At 33.6% G+C, this 23,354-nt stretch overlaps 1 protein-coding gene across 23 annotated transcripts in view; it reads right to left on the reverse strand.

Moving 5' to 3' along the window:
• The window catches only part of MCTP1 (multiple C2 and transmembrane domain containing 1), a 447,851-nt gene that overhangs the window by 217,619 nt on the left and 206,878 nt on the right, over nucleotides 1-23,354 (reverse strand). For 14 of the 23 annotated variants that reach the window (XM_039875100.1, XM_039875102.1, XM_039875103.1 and 11 more), the window contains exons 3-5: nucleotides 12,137-12,279; nucleotides 5,688-5,767; nucleotides 2,224-2,350 (exon numbers count right to left, since the gene is read on the reverse strand). In XM_039875100.1, coding sequence (XP_039731034.1) covers nucleotides 2,224-2,350; nucleotides 5,688-5,767; nucleotides 12,137-12,279 — 350 coding nt within the window. The remainder of the gene's footprint in view (nucleotides 1-2,223; nucleotides 2,351-5,687; nucleotides 5,768-12,136; nucleotides 12,280-23,354) is intronic. The other 9 variants (XM_039875110.1, XM_039875096.1, XM_039875111.1 and 6 more) reach the window with 1 other exon arrangement.

Raw genomic sequence — 23,354 nt, forward strand, 5'->3', positions numbered from 1 at the left:
CAATCTCTAGCAATATTGCCAGTATACATGGTTTGGGGATATACAAGACCTCAAACACTTAGGTATTTTTTGTTTATGAAGTGCTACCCTTCATTAAAATAATAAAGACTCCCAAAGCAAAAATATTCCACCACCAAGTTTTGTAGATTTTTCTTCCTATAGGTAAACCTGCTGATTTCTCTCCATTTCTATCTCTGACAGTTCTAATCTAAATTTCTACCATATTCCACTTGGATTTTTGTAATAGCCTCCTAATTGGTTTCCAAGCATTCATTCTAACTCTTCCATCTATTTTCTACAATGGAGCTACAGAGCTATTTTTGAAAAACAATTGTGATTATGCCACTTCCTATTTATAGACTTCCACTAGCTCGCCACTGCTCTTTGGGGGAAGACCACAAACCTTAACGTGGCCAATGATCCCTACTCAGTGTGGTCATCTCCTTTCTGCTCTGTCATCATGCACCATGATCTCCCACACTCACTTGCTTTCACCTTCTCTAGTTTTAACACTTTTCAAATTCCTGAAATGCAGCTTGGTTCCTCTAGCTACAGGGTCTTTGAATGTGTTGTTTACTCTGCTTGAAATACTTCCTCTCTTCCTGGTTTTTTTTTTGCCGTATTAAGTCCTATTCACACTTCAGACCCCAGCTCTCATTTGACTTCCTTAGATAATCCCTGTCCCCTTGACTAGGACAAATCCTCTTATATTTGCTCTTACAGCAATATTTATCCCTCTCTCACGGCGCTTAAAACAGTTGTCATTATACATTTCCTTCAGTAATTACTTGATTCTCGAGTTCTCCACTGGATATAAGTTCTATTATATCCTAAGGGTCTAGCACAGGATCTGGCATACAGTAGGTTCTTGTTGAATACCAGGATTATTTAAATAAAGCAACAAACAAACATTTATAATTAATTCCTATGTATGTATTAGGCAGCTAGGATATACTTCTTGGCTTTTGCTTCATGAAATCATGTATTCTGAACTGGTGACTTTTGAAATGATGGGCTTTCATTATTAAATATTCTCTGTAAAAAATATGTCCTCACCCACCCTTCTGTCTGAACACATGGGCCTGTGCATATATGCGTATATATATGTTCTTCCATCGTGCTAAGTTCTCACAGTAGGTATTACTTGGTAATACTTGTTGGAAAAGAGAAATTTCTTCCTCACTGAAGTTAAGGATACTTAAGTCATACTTAAATATTATATATGGATATATGTGCTCATTGTTTCATTTTTTAAAAGATTGAAAAGGGTGAAATTTTCAATGAGTTTAAAACTCAACTTTGAAAATGAAATTCATTATTTTACTACAGTCTAGAGAAAAATGTCAATAATACTTTTTCAGCACCAACTTTAATCATGCATTATTTTAAGACACATTGCTGAAATAAAGTATCTGAACTTGCCTAAAAAATTAAGTCTAGTCCTAAAATGTGTTACAATCAGAACTAGTGAGAGTAGCTCCCAGTACAAGAAAGCACATTGAGTCTAACAAATAATCTCTGGTAAATTGTAGCAGAAAGTGCACTGGCTAGCATACCGATGTTGGTCAAACCTGATATTTTTTAATATCCCTTCAACAGTGTTGTAGTAATCGGCTCCTCTGTATCCTTGTCAGTTTCTCATAGCAGCATGGTGTGCAAGGAAGTATAGACAGCCAGTGCTGGAAAATGGGTAACATCGATATGGCAGCCCATCAAAAAGATGAAAAGTACTCACTCATTCAGCAAACAAATACCAGAAAGCAGAAACTCTGTTATAATTTCACATCATTTTCTTTGTTATGGTATACCTGACAATATAGTCAAAATAGTAAGATCTGGATCCCTTAGTGTAGAATTCCAGATACTCAATTCACTAATAAATGTATTCCCTGAATGAATACCACTATTTGTCCTCAATATAACATGTGAAATCGGGAAATAAAATTATAATAAAATGCAAATGTATCTCTTATTTACAACAAGAGGTTCTGATCTGGAGCATAGACAGGAACTTTGAGTTCAAAAGATACAATACAGAGGAACTAGTGATACCCAGGATACTCACAGAAACAAAGAGCAGGGAAGATTTTCATCTGCTGTTTCTCTTATTATTATCTCTGGGTTAAGAAAAGGCTCATGACATTCAAACAATGTTTGAATGAACAGCTGAGAGCAAGTTTAAGAGCAAGAAAGCAGTCCTGTGGGAGGGAGGGAGAGACTTACCACATCCTTGTGTTCTCCTTCCTTAGGGGTAAGGACAACTGAGAGCAAAATGACTCCAAGATCATGGTCAGGATAATGGGGATCTTTCAGTGTTAGAGTCACATCCATGGGCCTGTAATATAAAATACTGAGATCTTAAACAGTCATTCAATGAATAAGCCAAAAATATATTTTATATCAACAATTTTGTCTTCCTTTTCCTGCCACATTTTTTTGTTATTAAAGTATCATCTATGCATTAAGTTATCCAATAAGTTGTGGGCCAAGTGGGTATACTTGGATGGATTCACTGGATAGGTTTCAGTCCTTCGTGAGGTTCTAGAAAGGCCATGGGGTTGCTGGAAAGGCCAAGAAACTACAACAGTATTGAGAAACCTATATGTAAGTCCCTTCTAAATACATAGAAAGCAATTCCAACTATTTTCTACAAATTTGAGTCCAATAACAAAACAGGGTCACTTATTGACCACTATCTTCCTTTTACTTCACTAGGATTTTTTAAACTCAGGAGTATGATATAGAATAAACAAATGAGTGAGAGAAGAGGATATAAAATACAATTTGCCTGATATACATTATAGACATACTTTAAAAACAATGTATAATTATTTAATTACAAGAAATTTCAATTTTTAAAACAATGCTTCTACTTTTGGGTTGTTAAACCTATGCCTGAACAATTTTTAGATTCAGAAACACAAGGAAATCAATCTTTAGAAGAGTTGATCAACACTTAGAAGACATCAGAATTAGCTAAGTATCTCTAAGACATTATGAATTAGTCAATATTACCCATTAGAAAATAAGCAAAATACGCTTTCAACTGACAATGCATAGGTGCTATCTTATTTCCATATTTTAATTAATATTGAACAAATAGGAGTTCATGCCTATAACAAACCTAAGGGACTATGAAAACTTCGGCACCAAACTTGAATCTTGAAATTTTGGCAAATTAGGTATGTTCCCTTGGCTTGTTCATTCACTTGCTCATTCATTTCATTCACACAACATGTATTAAGGATATATTAAATGCCACACTGTGCTAGGTTCTGGGCAAAAACCAGAGGTCAAGACAAAAGATAAGATCCTGGTCTTCACTGAGCTAAACTTTTAGTAAATGATACAGTTGGAGTCTAGTACTAGGAAGAGGCTTTTGTGGAGGAAAACTGGTCCAAGTAAGAATTTTTTATTCTGGCTACACATCAGAATCAACTGGGAAGCTTTAAAAAAGTGCGTATTCCTGAATTCCAGCCATCATGCCTCTGGTTCTGTAGATCAATCAGGGTGGGGCCTGGAAATGCACATATTTATAAAGTTTCTCAAATGATTTTCTCATATAACCTTAGGTACTTTTGAGAACCTTAGGTACTTTTTTAAACTAGGATATTATAATACTAGGAAACTTTCATATGATGCTTAATTCGCCAAGTCAGGGAATGATGTTATGAAGAATATGAAGTTTTCTTATGTCAGGGACTTTAATGAAACATAAGTAATCTGTTAGATGATTTATGTGTTATAATAATTATGATACAAATTGTTCCAATGTTATTTTAGTTATAATGAATCATTATGGTTGGATACTAAAAACTAGTTCCTTTTATTTTAACAAATACATGTTAAGCATTATAATGTGTGTTTGTGTGTGATTTTTCTTGTAATGATTAATAGGAAAAGTAATAGAAAAAACTTCATTACATTTTTATAATGATTACCTGATAAAGATTTAAGAATATTTGCAATTGCTTTATGCCTACTTATTTTCTTTCAAAGAGATACTTTATTGGGTTACACAGTAGCATAAATATTTACATTGCTACTATTATTATAATGTAATAAGTTAATTCTATATTAAATGTTATATTAAAATGTAATATAATATAATATTGTGTTATAATATTACATTAATATATGATATAATATAATATTATTGTATTTTTACATCCAGAGACTACTGATTTATACATGGAATGTAATGGCATACACAGATATGTGATTTTAAAAACTGGCACGTGATTTTAAAAAGTGGTTTTGAGGGAAGGGAATGATTAGCTATAAATATCTAAAATAAGTATTGTGACAAAATCAACATCAAATGATTTTTGTTATCTTTTTATTTTCTTAATCATCATATATATTTTTAATTTAAAATTATTTTTCACAATGATTTATCTTTAATAGAAAAGAGAAATTTATACTTTGTAATTAAGTCCGATAATTTGCATATCATTATACAGAAGTCTGCAGAGAAAATAATGTGGGCTTTATAGAAAAACAGCACAATCCATTCTAGTTGAAGCTCAGTTTTTATGATAATGGACTACATATAATCCCATATAGGACACTTCTTTCAACTGTAGTGAGATGGGGAGCCAGCTATCACCTGTATTCTACCTTCAGGTCAACCCTGTGCTACACTTTAGGTTGCAATGAAGAACTCGTAGGAAATACAGACAAGGCCCCTCTTTTGGCCAGTTTGAAGCAAAAATGACCATTGGAAGACCAATAAGCTGCCACTGTGCTCACACTTAGCTGACTATAAGACATAAGGGGGTTCTGCTATTTATATTTCTCTACTCATCTACATTTACAGAAATATAGAGTAGTGATCTGGCCCATTACTCTGCTTTCTTGCTTTCCGTTATTCCTGTCACATGATATAGCATGGTCACCTAATGCAGACAGGAATTCCTTCTCCTTAACTCATCAGAGACTTCACAGCTACCTTTGTGATCCATTCCAGCACTGCTTGATCCCTTTTGAATCAATTTTTTTCTTCTGTAGTATTGATCTCCTGTCGTGTTAGCTCCCATATAGTAATGCATTTTTAAAAATGTAAGCCCCTAACTAGGTCCAAGGAATGATTAATATTAGTAAAATAATATAACTTTACAGCTAGTCAAGCAATGGTAAACTAAAGTAACTGAGCAAGCACAGCCAATCTGCCTCCACTTTAGGGGTGCTCCTTGGTAACCTGGGATTACTGGTGATGGCAAAATTAGACTTTCCTTGGCTTAAGTGATAAGAGAGTTGCTGTTTTAGAAGCAAAGTACACATGTTTTATTCTCCATATGGTGGTCTGATTCTTAAATTAATAATTATGATCAACAGGCATAATTTTTCTTTATGCCCCACTATAACTGTATAAGCAAGGAACGTGAGAGCAAGGAATGTGTCTTTTAGCTCTAGATTCCTAGTGCTTAGCACTGTGCTGAGGGACAAAGCAGGCACCCAAGAATTTTTCTGTTGAATAGTTGCTGTCAAATGAGATAGTCAGGGAAGATGCTATTATTGCCATTGGGCAGATGAGAAAGATGTACTTGAGAAAGCCTGGCTAGCATGAGAGCTCATGACCACACATCGAAGAACAGTGATTGGAACTCAGATCTGCTGACACTTTCTATTACACTGGCCCAGCTTTATAACAAGGTGTAGTGATATTATAACAGTTCAAAAGTTACCTGTTTAGCTCCAATTGTGTGAGATCCAGAAAGGCCGAACCCATAAAGTCATCCTGTAGTCCAAAATCATAGTCAAATACCTAAGAAGTCCAAAAGGTGACATTATTATAAATAATTCCAAAATTAATTTTATATGAAAATGTTGATTATAAAATATAATCATTCCAAAACAATGAAATTTCCTAACATAGGCTTAGAATAGTTTCCCCATATTATAGAAAGGCTATCAACATTCCTGAAAGGCAAAGTGAGTTGGTAAAAAATTCAACAACTGTGTTCAGTACTGGGCTACAGGTGATGAGAATATGATTCCAATTTCTTCACACTTCTCAGGTCACTGAAGACAAATTCTATGATATAGAACAATGTAATTTAAACACACAAATAAGTGAAAATGGAGATATTGTGATAAAAGCACTTTGTACAGTTACATAAGGTTAAATTTTTATTGTCACAAGCTATGATTTGGAAATAATGTAACAACAGCAAAACAGAAAGAAAAAGAGAAGAAAAGAAAAGAGAGAAGGCATTTCTTCCTTCTGTCAAAACAATTTATCCAGTATCTTCTCTGTGCCCTTCATGGTTCTTATTCATACTACAGTGAATAAGACAGGCAATGTCCCTGACCTTCTGGACCCTACGTTTAGGCTCTGAGACAGTCGATAAATACCCAAATAGATACATACAGTTCGGTGGTGAGAGCAATGGAGACAAGAGTGTAAGAGGGCATTTTGGGAGCTGCTATTTTGGATAGGGAGTCCAGGAAGTCCTCTCAGAGGAAGTGTGTTTGGATAGAGACCCCAAAGATCAGAAGGATTAAGTCATGTTAGTACAGAAAGAGCACTCCACGTGGAGGAAAGGGCAAGTGATTAGCATGTTCAAGGATCACCAAGAAGCCAGTGTGGTTGAAGCAGATTGAAAAAGATGGAGAGTGGAAGGAGGTTGGAGAGATAGCTCAGAACTAGATCAGTTAGGGACATTTCTAAAATACTCTAAGTAAATGGGAGTTGGCTAACTTCTATCCACTTATTAATTTTCTTACTCATTAATTCCCTCAGCCATATTAAGTACTTATCATATGCCGGACAACGTGCTAGGAATTGAGTAAACAGTGGTGAGCAAAACTGACACCGTTGATGTGTATAGTAGAATGAGGAAGTACACAGGTGATTTGTAATTACACATTTTTATAAACGTTGTAAAGAAAAGAACAGTGTCTGAAAAGAATAGCAGTGGAGATCAGGAAAGCTTTTAAGATAGAAAAAACTGCTACTAGATGAATTTTAGAACTGTGTTTTGTGACCTTTTTAAACAGAAAATCTTTGTATTGTAAACTGGAATAAATTAGCATAAACAGAAAAGTGTGCTCTTGGACAACCCAGACTATTAGACTCTCCAGGATGTGAGAATCCACTAGGCTGAAAGAATCCACAGCCCAGTACTCTTGTGCCCAATTCCTGGCAAAACAGTTACAAAACTTGAAGCAGAGAGAACAGTATGTACAGCAGCCCTGAATCAGTAACTGTTTTTTCTCTAGTACAGGTATACTTTAAACAAACTTAATATGTAAAAAATCAATGTTAAAACAAAAGATAAATATTTTGCATTACAAAGGGATTCTTAACTTTGAAGAGACACAAGGGGATTTATTTAAGTAATAAGTTCCCCTAATGCCTTTTAAATTATTCAATTTACAGTCATTTGATTTACATACAACCTTTCAGGAGTACATTTGTTGTAGAAAGTGTAGCACTCCTGCAATAAATATTCTCCTTGATCAACTACACTTCTGAGCTTCAGTCATCCGCTCAGTGGCACATCACATGGATATACTGCATATCTTATGCAACTGACACTTTGGTGTTTGCAAGCGACTATAGTCGTGTATTTTACAACACAAAATTTACACCAAAAATTAGAGAAATTTCTCTTGTGTATTACTTCTAATTGTATCACCCTAACACTTAAAATCTTGGAAGTGACATATAATTAATGAGAACACCTGGGATATATCCATACATGCGAAGTAGAGAGCTGTGAACCCAGTGAAGTGATTAGTGTAGACAACTCAAATGGGTAATTAAACATTCAAACTCTCTTTACTCTCATGGCAAGCGTTTCCTACTGTCCTAAAGCAAGATATTTGCTTTAGTTTCAATTTCTATTAATCAGCAAAGACATAAACATGGGAAAGAATGGAAACATCAGAACCCGTTCATTAATGATATTATTAGCTGTGCTATTTGGTTTAAGCTCTATAAACTATTTGTCAGAGGGAACAGTGCTCTAGGTGGAGCTTCAGAAATACAGAGCATAGAAAAGATAAAAAGGAAAACGTTCCCCCACTGCAACAAGCACAGCTAACGTTGATCGATGTTTATTCAAGCTTACTATGTTATGTTAGGCACGCTGTTAAATACATTACATAGATATTTAAATTTAATTCTTATACAGCTCAGTGAACAAGGTATTGTTGTTTCCATTTTTCAGATAAGGGACCCGAAGCTTGAAAAGTTTATATCCCAGATTGAAAGAGGTCAGATCCAAACCTTGTACTGGATTTCAGAAATTTAACAAATATAACTTGGACACCCACTCTGGGTGAAACCTGGAAATTTAAATGTGACCAATTAAGTGGTATCCTTGCTTTTATGAACATTCCACCCCACTGAGTTGGAAATATGAGGTAATGTTAGGTAGAAGTGGCTTAAGGCTCAGTAACACCTCTTCATTTGCAAATGAGTTTAGAAAAACAAACTTTTTATTCTAATCAATGAATTTATTTAGCATCTTGATTCAATTGTCTACCAAGACAAACTGCCTTAGGGAGTACATCAGTTAAATGCTTTTGGATACAAGTAACAGAAAATTCTGCCCACACTGCCTTCAACACAAATAGGAATTTGTTAGTTCAAATGACTGAAATATCTTTAGGTAATTATGACTTCAGGAGAATTTTTATGTGGCAGTTCAAGTGATTTATATATGCTTATTCATTCATTTCTTTGAAAAATAGTTGGGAACACTTAGAAATGTGTCAAGTGCTATTCCAGGCACTAGAAATACTGCAATTAACAAAACAAAGTCTTTCACTTCTTGGGGCTTACATATGAGGAGGCATGCAGAAAATAAAAAAAATGCAGTGATAAGTAAAGGTTGTGGTAAGTGCCATGAAGAAAAATATCTCAGGATACGGGAATGATGGGAACTACTATTTATGACGGTGGCATTTGAATTAAGCGATGAGGCATAATGGAAATAGGAAGTGGAATGGTATTTGGATCATATAATGTGACTCAAGATACAAGATTCTACTCAGAAAATACACCCATGACTCATTTTCATAGCCAGTCAGCTTCAAAATAACCATTTTACTATAAAAGAATAATTAAACTCTAAATTGCAGAACTGACATTATAAAACAAAGGAATAAAACAAAACAAAACAAAACAAAACAAAATCTAACTGTGGCCATGGCAATTAGTCACCTTTAGTGGAAAATAGAAGCTATGTTGATTAACTGCTGAGTGGACATGACAATCTTAATCTCTTTGAGTCTCATTTACTTATAAAAAGGAGATGAGAATAGTTATTTGTAGGGTTATTGTGCAGATTACATGAGATAAAGTAGCTCTGGCACTTGGCACAGTGCTCAATAAATGGTGGCTGTTATTACGATGAAGATGTAACTGCAGATTCCATTTTCCCAAGACTCATTAATCTCATATATACTTTGCTTATAATCCAAAAGCAAGTACAGTTATACTTTTTTGTTTTCTTATTGATTTGGGGGTGGGGGAGGGAAGTCTAAAATAGTTGAGATTCTCGATTAAAGCATTTCGGAAGTATTTTTGAACCATGCAAGAAAAATATCTGTGATAATGCTAACATCTTTTACCTCTGGAATAATTTTGTTTGAGTGCTCTATGGTTTATGGCTGTACACATATTTCCATTCCAACTATTCAGGTGTTTCCTATGAAATGTCTAGAAAAGCGACTCTCTACCCATGCAGTGCATCAGAAAAAAACTACTATGTTTTGAAAATACAGAATCGTGGGCTCTACCTCAGAGGTCCTGAATTAGAATCTTTAGGGGAGAGACTTGGAAATTTAGATTCTTTAAAACTTTCTGGATAATCCTGATGTACAGCCAGGGTTGAGGATCATTGGTATAGAACATTCTTTTAGGGCCCTTAAATCCTACTGAGGAATAATTTTATGTAGAACAAAACTGTGGTCCTTAACTTGAACTGAGCTTAAAGTACTTTTTAAATTTTAAATCTTAAGTTTGGATAAATGAGTCATTTAAGGAACTATCAATTGTATTAAAATGACAGTCTTAGAGAGCAATATGGCCCCTAACCAAAGTGTTTTCCTAATTATCAAAATTTTTCTATTATTTAGAAGAGCACTTCAATTTAATACCCAGATTGCTAGCTCATGATTAGGCCAAACGAGCAACAATTTACACAAACATTTCCCCTTTATATTATTTCTATATCTTCCACTGTAACTCTGGGTGTTCATATGTACCTTGGATAACAGTGTCAGTGAAATGACAATGGAGTATTTGAATTCGATTCAGTGGAAATGGATGCTGAATTTATCTTATTATTTAAGATGTGTGCCAGAGCATCCCTGAGGATACAGAGCAGGCTCAGTGGCTCATGTCTTAGTTAGAAGTACTGCATTTAAACTCCCCACTTCTACTGATACCTTTTTATAAATATTTTTCAAGCCCATTCTTCCAGACTTGTTTTCATCTCCTGCTCTTACTGTGAAGTCATTCAGAATTGAAAGAATATTCTCTTTTCATTAAAATTATAAGCTATGTGACTTTCAACCTATTTGGAAAGTGTATTCTTACCTATTTTGTATAGACTATTTAAAAATAACAGTTCTGGGATTCTTTGTGGGAAAAAAATGTTTTTATTAGAAATGGTACGAGCACTGCAACTTTAATGTGATTTTATAAACTCAGCTCAGAACTATATTTTGTTTCCCTTGGTAACCTTTACATTGATAGAACTCAGATAACAGGGTACGTTTGGACTTTTTCCTTTGACTAGAAATAGGAAGGTAGACACTTAACATTTCTTAACCATATACTTCATGGATACATTTTCATATTAACTGTTACTACAGAATTGGTTAGGCCCTAAGAAATCTTTTGGGCAAGATTCACCTTCCATCATGGAGGATGTGGGCATCATATTAAATTCAAGTCAGTCAATCACACAGGGTTGTGTAGAAACAATGAAATTAATGCAATTTTCATGAAATTCTAGTAAAAAATATAATTTTCACCAGTGTATTTTAAGTCTTTGTGTATCCAAGTTTAGGCAAAAAGTAGATAACACAAAAAATTAAAAAATTAAGCTAACAGTTAGAGATTTTTTCACAAAAGAAGCTCCACAGAATTAACAGAAATGAAAAACAAATTTTAAAAAATCAAATCATATTAAAAAATATAAAGAAATACATAAAATAAAATATTGTCATTTTGTATTTATACTAATATTTGAAAGGCCAGTGCAATTTATATTTAATTTAGTAATTTTTCTTTTGTAGAAATGTAAAAAAGTGGCAAATCTTTATAATTCACTGTGTAACTCCTGTATGGTAGAAGTGAAGTTGTGGCTACTTATGTTGTACCCTGAACACTCAACGTGGTAAACAAATGAACAAAAACGACCCCGGGTTCTCTCTCCTAGCTTCTTTGCTCATATTGTGTCATTAACCAAGCCTTTTGGCCTGCATGCAGTGTCGCCCTCTCCAGTAGAAGTGTATATGTATGTATATTCTTGCTTTCTCAAACCAAAATTTTTTTCCATCATTTTTTTCTATGTACTTCAGATTTTTGTTTGCCATTGAACCTATTAAAATATTCCTTTTGAAATATGCATTTTGATATCTGGATTTTTATATAGATGAATACTCATTCTTAAACACAAGCAAATAGCACAAGAACACAACCAATGTCGACTGTAATTTTGGAATGTTCGCTTGCAACCTTTTTAAAGACTGGTGAGCCACATGGTTCTGTCATAGAATAATATCCCATCGAAGAAACAGATCCACAGCAAAAGTAAATAAAAATAAATCCTTTTCCTTCTCCGATTTTTCTCTTAAAGGACATTAAATGAAACCCAAATGGCCCAGTGCTGTCTTTATTATCACCTGCTTTCCTCTTCTGACTGCAGCTGCCCTAACTTATGTCTTCTAAACCTCCATAGAAATAAAATTTCCTTTACATCTCTCTTTTTTTTTTTAATTCTTTGTCTTATCTCAGTTTTTTTTTTTTATGGAAGTTTTTTCTTTTTTCTCATGTAGATATTTCTTGCTCTCTAGAGGTGAGAAGCAGTTTTGTTTTTTTTTTTACCATGTCAGATTGTATTAGAGAGATTTTTGTCAGATTGTATTAGAGAAAAACAAATAAATGGCTCACCTTTACATACAATGGCTCTCTAAGATGATCAACAAGAATGCAAGCTTTCTCCTCCCACACAGGATTGAGGTTCTTGTATATTATTTTACTTCTAAAAACTTCTTTTCCTCCAATTTTAAACTTCACGTATGGATCACTTGTCCCTGTTAAAGAGATACAGATTGACTTGTGTTAATCATACCCTTCTATGGAAGCAAGATAATAGATCATTTTTACACTAGAGTTTCAAGGAAGAAAAGTTAATCAAACCTTATCACATGGGAAAAGAAGGCTTAAGTGATTTTTTTCTAAAATTTTCCTTAAAGTGACAGTAAATCATCATCATCATCACCATCATCATCATTATCCTAGAATTAATACTGTTATCCTGTGCCGGTATTTAAAAAACTCTATTGCATGCTCCATGTGTAAATTTAATTCATGTTATAAATGACAGAAATTAATCTGACTTTTCTCTTGGTATCATCTGGTCAACTGTAAAAAAGACTGATCCATGATCTTGCCTCATTTAACTAGTTTTAGACATATATGCTGCTAAAATTTTATACTAATTTTATACTAGTCTAATGGGCTTAGGAATATGTGTGTCTCGAATTTGGCTTCAATTTCATCCTTGGTTGCTCAGAAGTTTCCATTTTAGAGTTAGGAAGGGATGGAGGTCTCAGAGGAAGGCATCAGGAGGAAGAGAACAATTGTTTACTAAACAATCTAGAAACTCTGTATCATCCCTTAACACCTCCAGAGCTCTCAAACATGATAAAGAAAATCAGAGCTGTCAAATAAATTGTTCATGGACACACAGCTAGCAAGAGATGGTATTAGGATTCCAGCCAAGGCTATTTGACGCTCATGCCTGTGCTTTTTCTACTATACCTGCAAGAGGGAAGGGCCTTTATATACTTACCTATGTTATATCATTTCTCATTTTGACTGATGAATGAGACCAATCTTGATCTCAATCTTGATCAATGAGTCTATGTTGTTATTTAAGAATTCCTAGAGAAGGTATATCAGTGACATCGCTAGCAAATCATTCCAATGTGACAATCTTCATCCTCAGGAAATAATTACTCATATAAGGCCCAACTCCTTTATAATAAAATCTTGTTTAATTTTTCTGTTTTGTGTAAACTGAAGCTATAGTTGATAACTATGGTGTATATGATTTAAAGAAAAATATGAGTGGGGCTCTGAAAACTGTAAGTACCATACAAATGTCAGGTATTACAATTATAATGCTGATCTCCTTAAACTCATTGTCTATATCCCTCCTCAATACTCCACTCACCTCAATGACACGGAAATATCTATGCTAACCATAGGATTTCCTTATAAGATTTTTTTTTAACTTAATAACTTGGGTGCTCTCTGAAAACTCTCCACATTCCCCGAATATCTTGTTTTTTGTTTGCCTAGATATGGGTATAACAATAAAAAAAATTTAAAAAAAAACAAATTTTCCATTGTGAAACTCCCATTTGGACAGATTAATTTTATCAGAATGGTACAAACTTTAACATTATTTTATGAATATAAATGTAGGCTACTACATGGTAGCCTGCTATAATGCATTTTTTATTGGACTTAATGCAACCAAAATGTTTAATAATTAAAATGGCTATTTTTAACACAGTGGTTCCCAACAAGGGCTGAGGACCCTGGGAATGGAGAGTGTTACAGCACATATATTGAAGGATATTAAAATCCATGTACTCATTTGTATTTTCCCAGTCATGACCTAGGTCAAGTTATGGTCTTTGATTTTTGAAAATCGTCTACACAACTACTACTGCCTGCTAAAATATAATAAGCTCCATAATACCAGAGCTCTTTGGATCACTATTTTTTAAATCTTCACCACTTAGTACAGAATCAGATATATTGTTTGTCCTCAATAAACATTTGGTGACTGATTAAAGGACACAATGGCTTAACAATGGGGGCGGTAGACCTCTCTTCCTGCTGACTTTTGTCACAAGTACTTGGGTATCTAATAGACGTCCCAGCGTTAACGTATCCAAAACTTAAGCCCTGATCCTCTCCCCTGCTAAGCCTGCTTCTCCTACAAACTTTGTCAGGTCAGTAATGGCTCCGTTATTTGACATCTGTTCAAGCAAGACACCTGGAAATTACTCTTGATACCTCCTTCTTCTCCATGCTGTGCTTCCAGAACACTACAAAGTCTGATTAATTCTCTTCCAAAATACACTTTGGATCTATATTCTCTGTATCACTCTACTTAAGCCACCATAATGTCTCTGCTGTCCTGCTATAACAATAGCTGCCTACTTGGATACTCTTTATCTTCTGTGTCCCTCTCCATTAATTCTCCATACAGCAGCCAGATCGATTGATTGATTGATATTTTTATTGATTTTATTGGGGTGATATTGGTTAGTAACATTATATAAGTTTCAGGTATACAATTTTATAATACATCATCTGTATATTGCACTGTGTGCTCACCACTCAAAATTTAGTTTCCTTCTGTCACCATATATTTGACCCATCACCACCTTTTCTTCTGGTAACCAGCACACTGTTGTCTGTTTCAATGAGTTTTTGTTTGTTTATTTGTTGCTTTCTGTTTTATATCCTACAGATGAGTGAAATCATATGGTTATTGTCCTTTTTCCAGGCTGACCTCTTAAAAAAGCAAATTCAATCTTCCCCTTTTTTTCCTTAATACTTCTCAACAACTTTCAACTACACCTACGACAAATCCAAAATATATAACATGGTTTACAGGACTTGTCATTTCTTCAACTTCAATTTTGGCCCCTTACTATGTTCCAGCTCTCTTGTTACTGAGTTATTTTCTGCTTCCAGTCTTTGCATATTCCAGCTAGTCTCTCTGCTTGAAAAGCCGCCTATTCTCTTCTCCTCTTGCCTGGCTGACACTTTATTGTCCTCCAGATCTTAGTTTAACCAATTTCCCATTTGCCCTGAGAATACTCGCTGGCAGCGCATCCAGCTACAGCATTTACCCTGAGATAATTTATGGATTTCCCCCAAAGTTTGCCATGGAATATCTTGCTTTCATAATTTTCGCATGGCTCTAGTATAGCAATAGTCTTTGGAAACAAATGACATCATTCTATTTATAGCATTCTGTTTTTAGAAGTGGTATTTCCATTTACAAAATATAGTAATTCTCGATTGCTAAAAATGTCAAATCCTAGAAAACGTAACATTCTTATGCATGATGTTAAATTAATTCTGGCAGCGAGCTGCACTTTCCCCCACCTCCCCTCAAATGGGAAAAAGGTTAAATACAATTTGCTCAGGGATGCCTTTCTCAACCTTTGGTCAGAATTAGGGCTCCTTGTTATATTATCTTGGCATTTGCTTTGCAGGACTCATCATTGTGTTATCTATAGATTAGTTTGTTGTGTGAATTTTCCCACTCACTATGACTCCCATTAGGGCAAGGCTCTGCCCCAGTGCATGGCACTGTGTCTGGGACAGAGTAGGCGTTCAATAAGTATTTGTTAAATGAATGAGTAAATGAATGATTGTGAATTCACAGTGTATGGAGTACTATTAAATACATCCTCATATCTCTTTGAAGTTGGTGAAAGCATATGTTATCAACCTATACTGCAGGTGGGAAACAACCTGAGATTCAATGTGACTTGCTCCAAATCACAAGTAAGCTAGATAGCAACAACATGGAAGGCAAATTTAGACTTTCAGACTCAAAACATAATGTTCCTTCTAATCAGCTTTTTTAGGAAACCTAGATACACCCACATTTTCCTTCTCTTGCTCTAAAACACCATTGTAGAATTATTACGTAAAGATGCTGAAAAATCATTCAGATACTATAAATAATACTTATATTGACACATAACATATTTTGTCCTATAAAATTCTCACACTTATTTGTTCAATTACCCTGTGTCTCTGTGAGTCTACAACTGTCTCTGGTCTATAGATGAGAGAACTCAGAAAGAAAGGTTAAGTGGCTTGTCCAGGTCAGCCTAGAACTCAAATCTGGAGACCAGTCCAGTAAGTGCTTTTTTTGGCACATCATCACAAAACATTCAACCCTTCAGAGTGTAACAATCCTCTATTTCTTCGATTATCAAAAAGCGTGAATAACTCTTTTACATGAAAAATGAATTTAAAAAATGTGGCCTTGTGTTACTAAACGGTTACTGATATTATCTCACTCTTCAGTATGGCTATTATGTAAAAAGACTGACATAACTTTTAGTAATTTAACACAGAAAGATATACACTCAAAAGTCCATTTTTTTGAGAAGCATTCTGTTTCTTGCTCCTTCTGAGAAACATTTCTTCAACCACTGTATAGCTTAACCATCAAATCCCCTTAGAGCTTGGTACAAATGGTTTCTAGAATCCTGCTGGCTGGTCTGCTAGGTTTTGATGGAAGAACTTAAATTACAAAACGGAACTTAGATCACCCTAGCTAACATTTATTGAACACTTTTTATATCAGATACACCATATCACCTAACAAGCGTATGCATGAGTTCTGGTGTTATCTTGAGTTGGCAGTTGAAGAAACTATAGCATGGAATAAGGTAAGTAAATTCCCCCAAAGTCATACAATTAGGATGCTGACACTTGAACTTAATTGCTACATTAGGCCACCTCCAAGAAGAACATTTTTCAGGCTCGGTGGCATATCCATGATGTAAATTAAGGCTATAAATAAATAATATGGCCCGAATAAATAATAATCCAGCTAACAAGAGTAGGCCTAGGGGTTAAATGAGGGATTAGAGACAGATTTTCGAGTCTGTGACAGGCACAAAGATCTCAGGGATTGATATGAGAGAGTGAGGCTGTTTTTAGGGACTCTGAAAAGACATTATGATAGCAAAATATTTTACAAACATGTGGCTTTGGCCACAGGGTGACCTGGATTGGAGATGGTAAATATGTTTGCAAATTTTACAGTTATAAGTACAGGAAAAACAGACGCATGTGCACACTTATGGTGTGTCAGTCATCTGGCTTTCCTCACTTTGCTTTGAATTTACTACATTTCTCTCTTTGCAACCATCCCTTAGAGCCCTCTGGGTGCTTTCATTAAAATTTAATAATTTTTTCAAGCTTCTTTAAGAAATTTCTAATTGTTTTTTCAAGTTCTTAATTTAGGGAACCTTTAATGACTTATAGTCCTTAATAGATCAAGACTTTCAGCTTGTGATTCCAATTTAGAGAACTGAAAACATTGTTTTAATTTAGCATCAGTAAAAGATTTATACCTAATTCTCTAATCTATGTTTGACAGTGTTTTTCCAACCTTATCTCATCAAATTATTATCTAGTGATATTAATATGTATTATTTGCTTTTTGAAAAAGAAGTTCTGTGGTCAATTATATTTGGAAAATTATGGTTTAGAACAAAATTAAATAGATTCATTTTCTATAGCCTTTAAATAAGGGAATGACTCTCCCAAGAAGAAGATATGACATGCAGCATTTACCAGGCTTCTTTGACAGTGGGGCCTACTTTTCTTGAGTACATATTTCAAGACTAAAAATTCCTGATCTTTCTATGAGAAATGCTACCTTATTAAATTTCATATTTGAGAAATTTTCATGTTTTAAAGGTTCTTTATTATAATAGATTTTCCAGTGAAATCAAGGAATTATATTATAATAATACCCCTGACAAGTTCAAGCCACTAACAGGTGGTTAATCTTTAATAAATATATTATACAAAAAAGATTTGTTTGTTGGTTTGGAAAACTAAAAAATTTAATAAATCCATGAGCCTTTGCTGTTTTGTTGCAACATTGAATTCAACCACAAGATGGCACTAACACTTATCAAATTATTTCATGGCCTGTGTTTTGGCTATTCAGATATCTCTATCGGGATAAAAATTATAAACATAAGATATAAGTACCCAGAGACAAGCAGGAAATGATTTATTTTGTCCAGACACTATTTTAAAAGCACATTACAATCAAAAACGATAATTGGTAGAAACTTTAACTCTTTCAGGCAATTAAGGAACGTTTTGTTTAAATGATTTAAGTGTATGCCAGAAGTAATGAGCGCTAATGGAATATTGTGAAAAAGAAACCTCTGTGGCACAAAATAACTGACTCATTTTAAAGAAAGAGAACCCAAATCATAACTTTCTCCTTTATTCAGTATTGATATAATAATTTATAGTAAAGGATTTATCAATTACCCTTTACATGCAGTATTAAGACATATAGATATATACAAATAGATGATAAATGTTAAGATTTTAATTTTAGTCTTAATATATAATTTATAAGTATATTAAATAAAATGTTTATCGTACTGAAAAAAAAAAAACCTCTATCGCATACATGTGGTGCTCAGGCATTTTCTTGTGCTTTGCTGTTATTTGCTGGACTATGATCCTCATTAAAACATTTTTTTATGGCAATAATGAAATGAAAACAGGCAAACAAATATGGGAGAAAAAATTAGGAAAAATTAATAGATAAAATTCAGACTTATTTATATCATATTCAAGATCAAACTTTCAACATTTATTTTATCAGACAGCATTAACTTCAGAATTTATCTTTAAAAATTATATTATTTTATAATTGTTAATTCTATGATTCAAAATTCTGAAGTATTCTAGACAAAGAGGCTATCAATTGTTATTTCTGTACCCTAAGATCAAATGGTTTAAAGAAGAATTAGATGGTGTGTACGATGTTTTTTCATGTAGTAAAGGATTACATGTCCATGCCATAAAACACATATAGAATTTTTTTTTGAGTCAGGATACTGATGAGCATTTCAATATTTTATGTTTAGCCTTTAACATAATTTAAATCCAAAATAGAACTAAACTTTGAATAGGTTTCCTTTTGTGCAGCAGTAAACATAGCAAACACAAGATGGCAGCATTTCTTCCCTTAAAATTGTATTAAAGATATTTAAAATGTAAATAGCCGTCTAATACTGAGTCTCTTGGTTTTCATTTTCAGAACAAATAAGACTCCTGGTTAACAAGTTTAAATCAATCTTATTTAAACCTAGTATGTAATGAAACAGAAATAGCTGCTCCTATTTCAGAGCCCTATAATTATTCACCAACGGAAATCCTAATCAAAAACAATGACAAATTGAAACTCTATCAGGAGAAGAAAGAAGGAGAAAGAGGAGAAGGAAGGTGTATAGAAGTTTATGTGAACAAACTAACTCCCTCTTTGGAAGTGCCCCCACTTTCTCTGTTTTTGCTTTAACTTCGGCCTAACCGCCCTGGCCAACATACACAGGCCTTGGAGTTGATGGTTAGCTGTGTTCTGTAAGCCTAACAATGTGATCATAAAAATGCCTGTCAGTAGTGCCCAGAAAGGCATAACGACTGAGATAAATATCACACTGGTGTTAGCATCGGTGCTAAGCAATTATCCACCACTAGACAGGCAGGAGCTATGGTTCCCTGCTCTTCCTGCATTCTCTGCCTCATCAATCATTAGTAGTCCAGCCATTCTATAAAACATTTACTGTAACAGCTGTCTAGCAGCAGAGAATAACCTCCACAGAACTGCCAAGGTCATTTGGCTATGCTGACCCTACGTCCTTGTAAGTAAATTTCCCTATAACAAATTCCAATATATTCTGTGGAGTTGCCTGCTTTATTTTTGCTCTTAAGACACTCTAAAGGTTTGGTGGTCACTGTATCTCCACTCCACATTCAGACAGAGGAGAAGGAAGGAAAGAAGAAAAAAAAAGACAACAAAAGAAAAAAGAGAAGTGAATATAAATCTTAAGTGAAGTCAGTTAAACAGAATTCAAATTTAAGCTGCATCTTCCTGGAGGTATCCAGTTTTTCTACAAACGAACTACCTTTGTTGCCCAAATGCAACAGAGAAGGTAACTTTAATGATGTCCCTCACACTTAAAAGAGAGCTATAAAAACAGTGACGTTCAAAGCACACTTAGAGCAACAATTGTCTTAATATATAAATTAATTTTTACTAAGACTTTAAAAATCTTCAAAACAGGTAGAGTAGTTATGTGATAAAATCATTTTCTTAAGCTCTCCCATTCCTTCCTCATTTTTTGTTGGAGAGTTGTAATGCCCTACATTTGAAATATTACATAGGCTAAGTAACTAACTATATTAAAATTCAAATGCAAGAGGTTTATAATTGCATGTGGCTTAATGTAATAAAAGTAAATTAATACTTTTTTCCATAATGAAGAATATGAGTATTCCAGAGATTTTTAAATTTCTGGGTAATGACATTACCATGATACAGCATATAGATGAATTAAAAGTAATACTGTGATAAAATGCAGAATAGAATTAAACTAATTTTTTTCTTTAAGGATTAGAAGACACTTCCAGACGCACGAGAAAGAGACGGTATAACTGACAGGCACAGACTTGATTTTTATGAGTAATTTTTTGGCTTTTTTCACTTAAATGTAGAGTTCAGGATATGCAAAAAGTTTATGGATGTTGCATTTGAGATAAATATGGCTAATTCAAGTTCTTTTTCGTATGAGACATAAATCAAGTTCCCTTTCATATGAGACACAAATTGTATCTACATGCAATTTCTTGATAACTTCTGGAAGTTCAGGTAAAGTAAAATATAAAAGAGTGTTACTTACATTTTTTTCACACTGATTTAGACAAATACTGCTTTAATTTTTAATATAAATTGTATGTTAACCTGTGACATAAGAGCAACCACAATAGAGAAGAACGTCCTAGATGTTGTTTTTTCCAGTGGGCTTTATTACCATTGCCTCCAAGAACTCCCTCTCTGACCAGTAATCAATGCATTGACTGTAAATATAATATATATATCTCATCATTAAAAAATGTTTTTTTTTAACTCATAGAGAAACAATTTTACCTGGAATTCTGAAATATGTTACCACATTCATAAGGCCATTCTAACCAAAGAGTAAAAATCAAATATAAAAATTTTAAAACATTTTAAAAAGTACTTTAACTTTCCTATATTTTAAAAATAAGAATATTAAAAAATTATACCATAAAGTATCTATATGCTAATCAACCTTTGTCCTCTGGCTATCCCAATACTTCTTTGAAATCGTTTCCTTGAGTGTCACCAGTAACTTTTAATCATCATTTTCAATGGCCTTTTCTTAAATGTTTAGCCTGAGATCTCTCACTTCTGGACTGAATGTGATAGAAAACTTATCTATATTAATGGATCTTTTGTTACTAGATTAGCTTACACCTTAATACAACTTTCCAAATAGCCTTTCCTTCTAGGAAAATTTTTTTTTTTTTATTGGAATGATTTATTTGACTTCATACAGCCAATCGATATTATTTCATAAGACTAGGTAGTATGAACCAGCTTTTCCCACAGCCTGACCATTCCTGGATACTGGATTTCTCACTTAGAGAATTGGAAAATAAAATCCAGTAAAGAAAAAAAAACAAAAATAAGTCAAGGTGGGAAGGAACTAACTTTCTTGAATACTTACTATGTGCTTGGGGCTTTTAACACAATATTTCATTTAGGTGTAAGTATAGCCCTGTGAAGTGGATTAAACCAGCACATGGCAGGTATTCAATAAATATTTGTTGAAAAAAATGAATAAATTAGTACTTTACAGATGAGCTAGTTCAGAGAGGTTAGGCTGCTGGACCTGATTACATGGCTAGGAACTGGAAGCTCCAGAATCCATTACAAGATTTATTTGATCCCAGATTCCAAATTTACTCCACTACCATGATGCCCAACCAATGTAAGCTTTTCCAATCAACTGACCTGTCCTACCTATCTCAAACTATTATTTTTGAGCTCATCCTTCCCATAAGGTACCCCCATCAGAATATGGGTTCTATACTAAGACCTATGGGTCTCTTTGAGGTTGGCAATCATTAATTCTGAACCACAGAGTAGCAGTTAGACAAGCACAGAGAATGTAATTAGGAAAATGATTTATGTATTTAGTGTCTCCTGCCTCTATCAGACAAAAAATTTTATGAGGACATCTTTGCAGAAAACCCCACTTTTAGGCATATGAATAAGTATTCAGCTTAGGAAAGCTAATATATTAATAGCAATATATATTATTCATATAAGTCAACAAATATTGATTCATTGAGTACCAGTTTTGTGGTAACTTCTGGATTTTCTGTCTGCAAAAAATTAAAATTTTCAGTGGTGCTCCATAAAAAATTGAATTAAATAGTACAAAATTGTTTAATATATTTTGGAAAGGGATGAAGGTCCATGATCACTCCATCCATAGTAGAGGTGGTTTGGTGCTATACAGGGTAGTAGTGAAGAATTTAACCTTCAAGTTAGAAAGCTTGGGTTCTAATCTCAGCTCCAGCACTAACTAGCTATGTGAATTGAGACGTCACTTAAAATAGATGAAAATGGAGATGATCATAGAACCTCATTAAGGTCATTGTAAAGATTTAATTACATAATACATATGAATTACTTAGTACAGTTCCTAGCACACACTAAACATTCAATAACAATTAGCAATTATTGTTACTCTTCATCTTATTCAACATGAAGACACAGTAATATTACATCACAATTTGAAAGTTTGAATCATAATTAAACTGAAATAAAAATCTACAAATATATCAAAATGGGTATCAAATCTTTGATTTCTCATGTTGAATAATTCATGTCAGTTGCAACAACATTTACTATTTAGTTATTTTCTTTAACCATTTAAGAATATATGAATATATAGTAGAAAAATAATTATTATTTTCAGATTTCTCCTTTCTATTTATGTAGACATAGCAATTCTATTAGATTTGTTAAATCAAGAAAAAATGGCTTATAAATAATTATAAATATTGCATAAATAAACATAAGAAAGCATCATAAAATATACATTAAAAAACTGGAATCCACAGAACACACTCACTAAGAAAAAGTTATTACAACCCTAAAAAAACCAAAATCTTCTTCAATCAAAACTATAATAACAATGAAAATAATGTTATGACTCTTGTTGATTGATTACTATCATTCACTGAAATAATTTTAAGACAATTATGTTACAATATGACTAAAGTGAATCACAAATGCACAGTAATTGGATAATACATTCCTTAGCACATTCACATATTCTATTTGTGAGAAAAAATAAAAGTAATGGTCTCCTATTTGTCTCCCTGCTTCTAGTCTTCCCCATTCCAATTCATTTTCCAAAATCTTATTTTTTCTGACACAAAATCTGATGTTATTCCCTTGCTCTAAATTCTTCATTGCTGT

The sequence above is a fragment of the Pteropus medius genome, unplaced genomic scaffold, assembly GCF_902729225.1.
Source record: "Pteropus medius unplaced genomic scaffold, Ma_sr-lr_union100, whole genome shotgun sequence".
NCBI lineage: Eukaryota > Metazoa > Chordata > Mammalia > Chiroptera > Pteropodidae > Pteropus > Pteropus medius.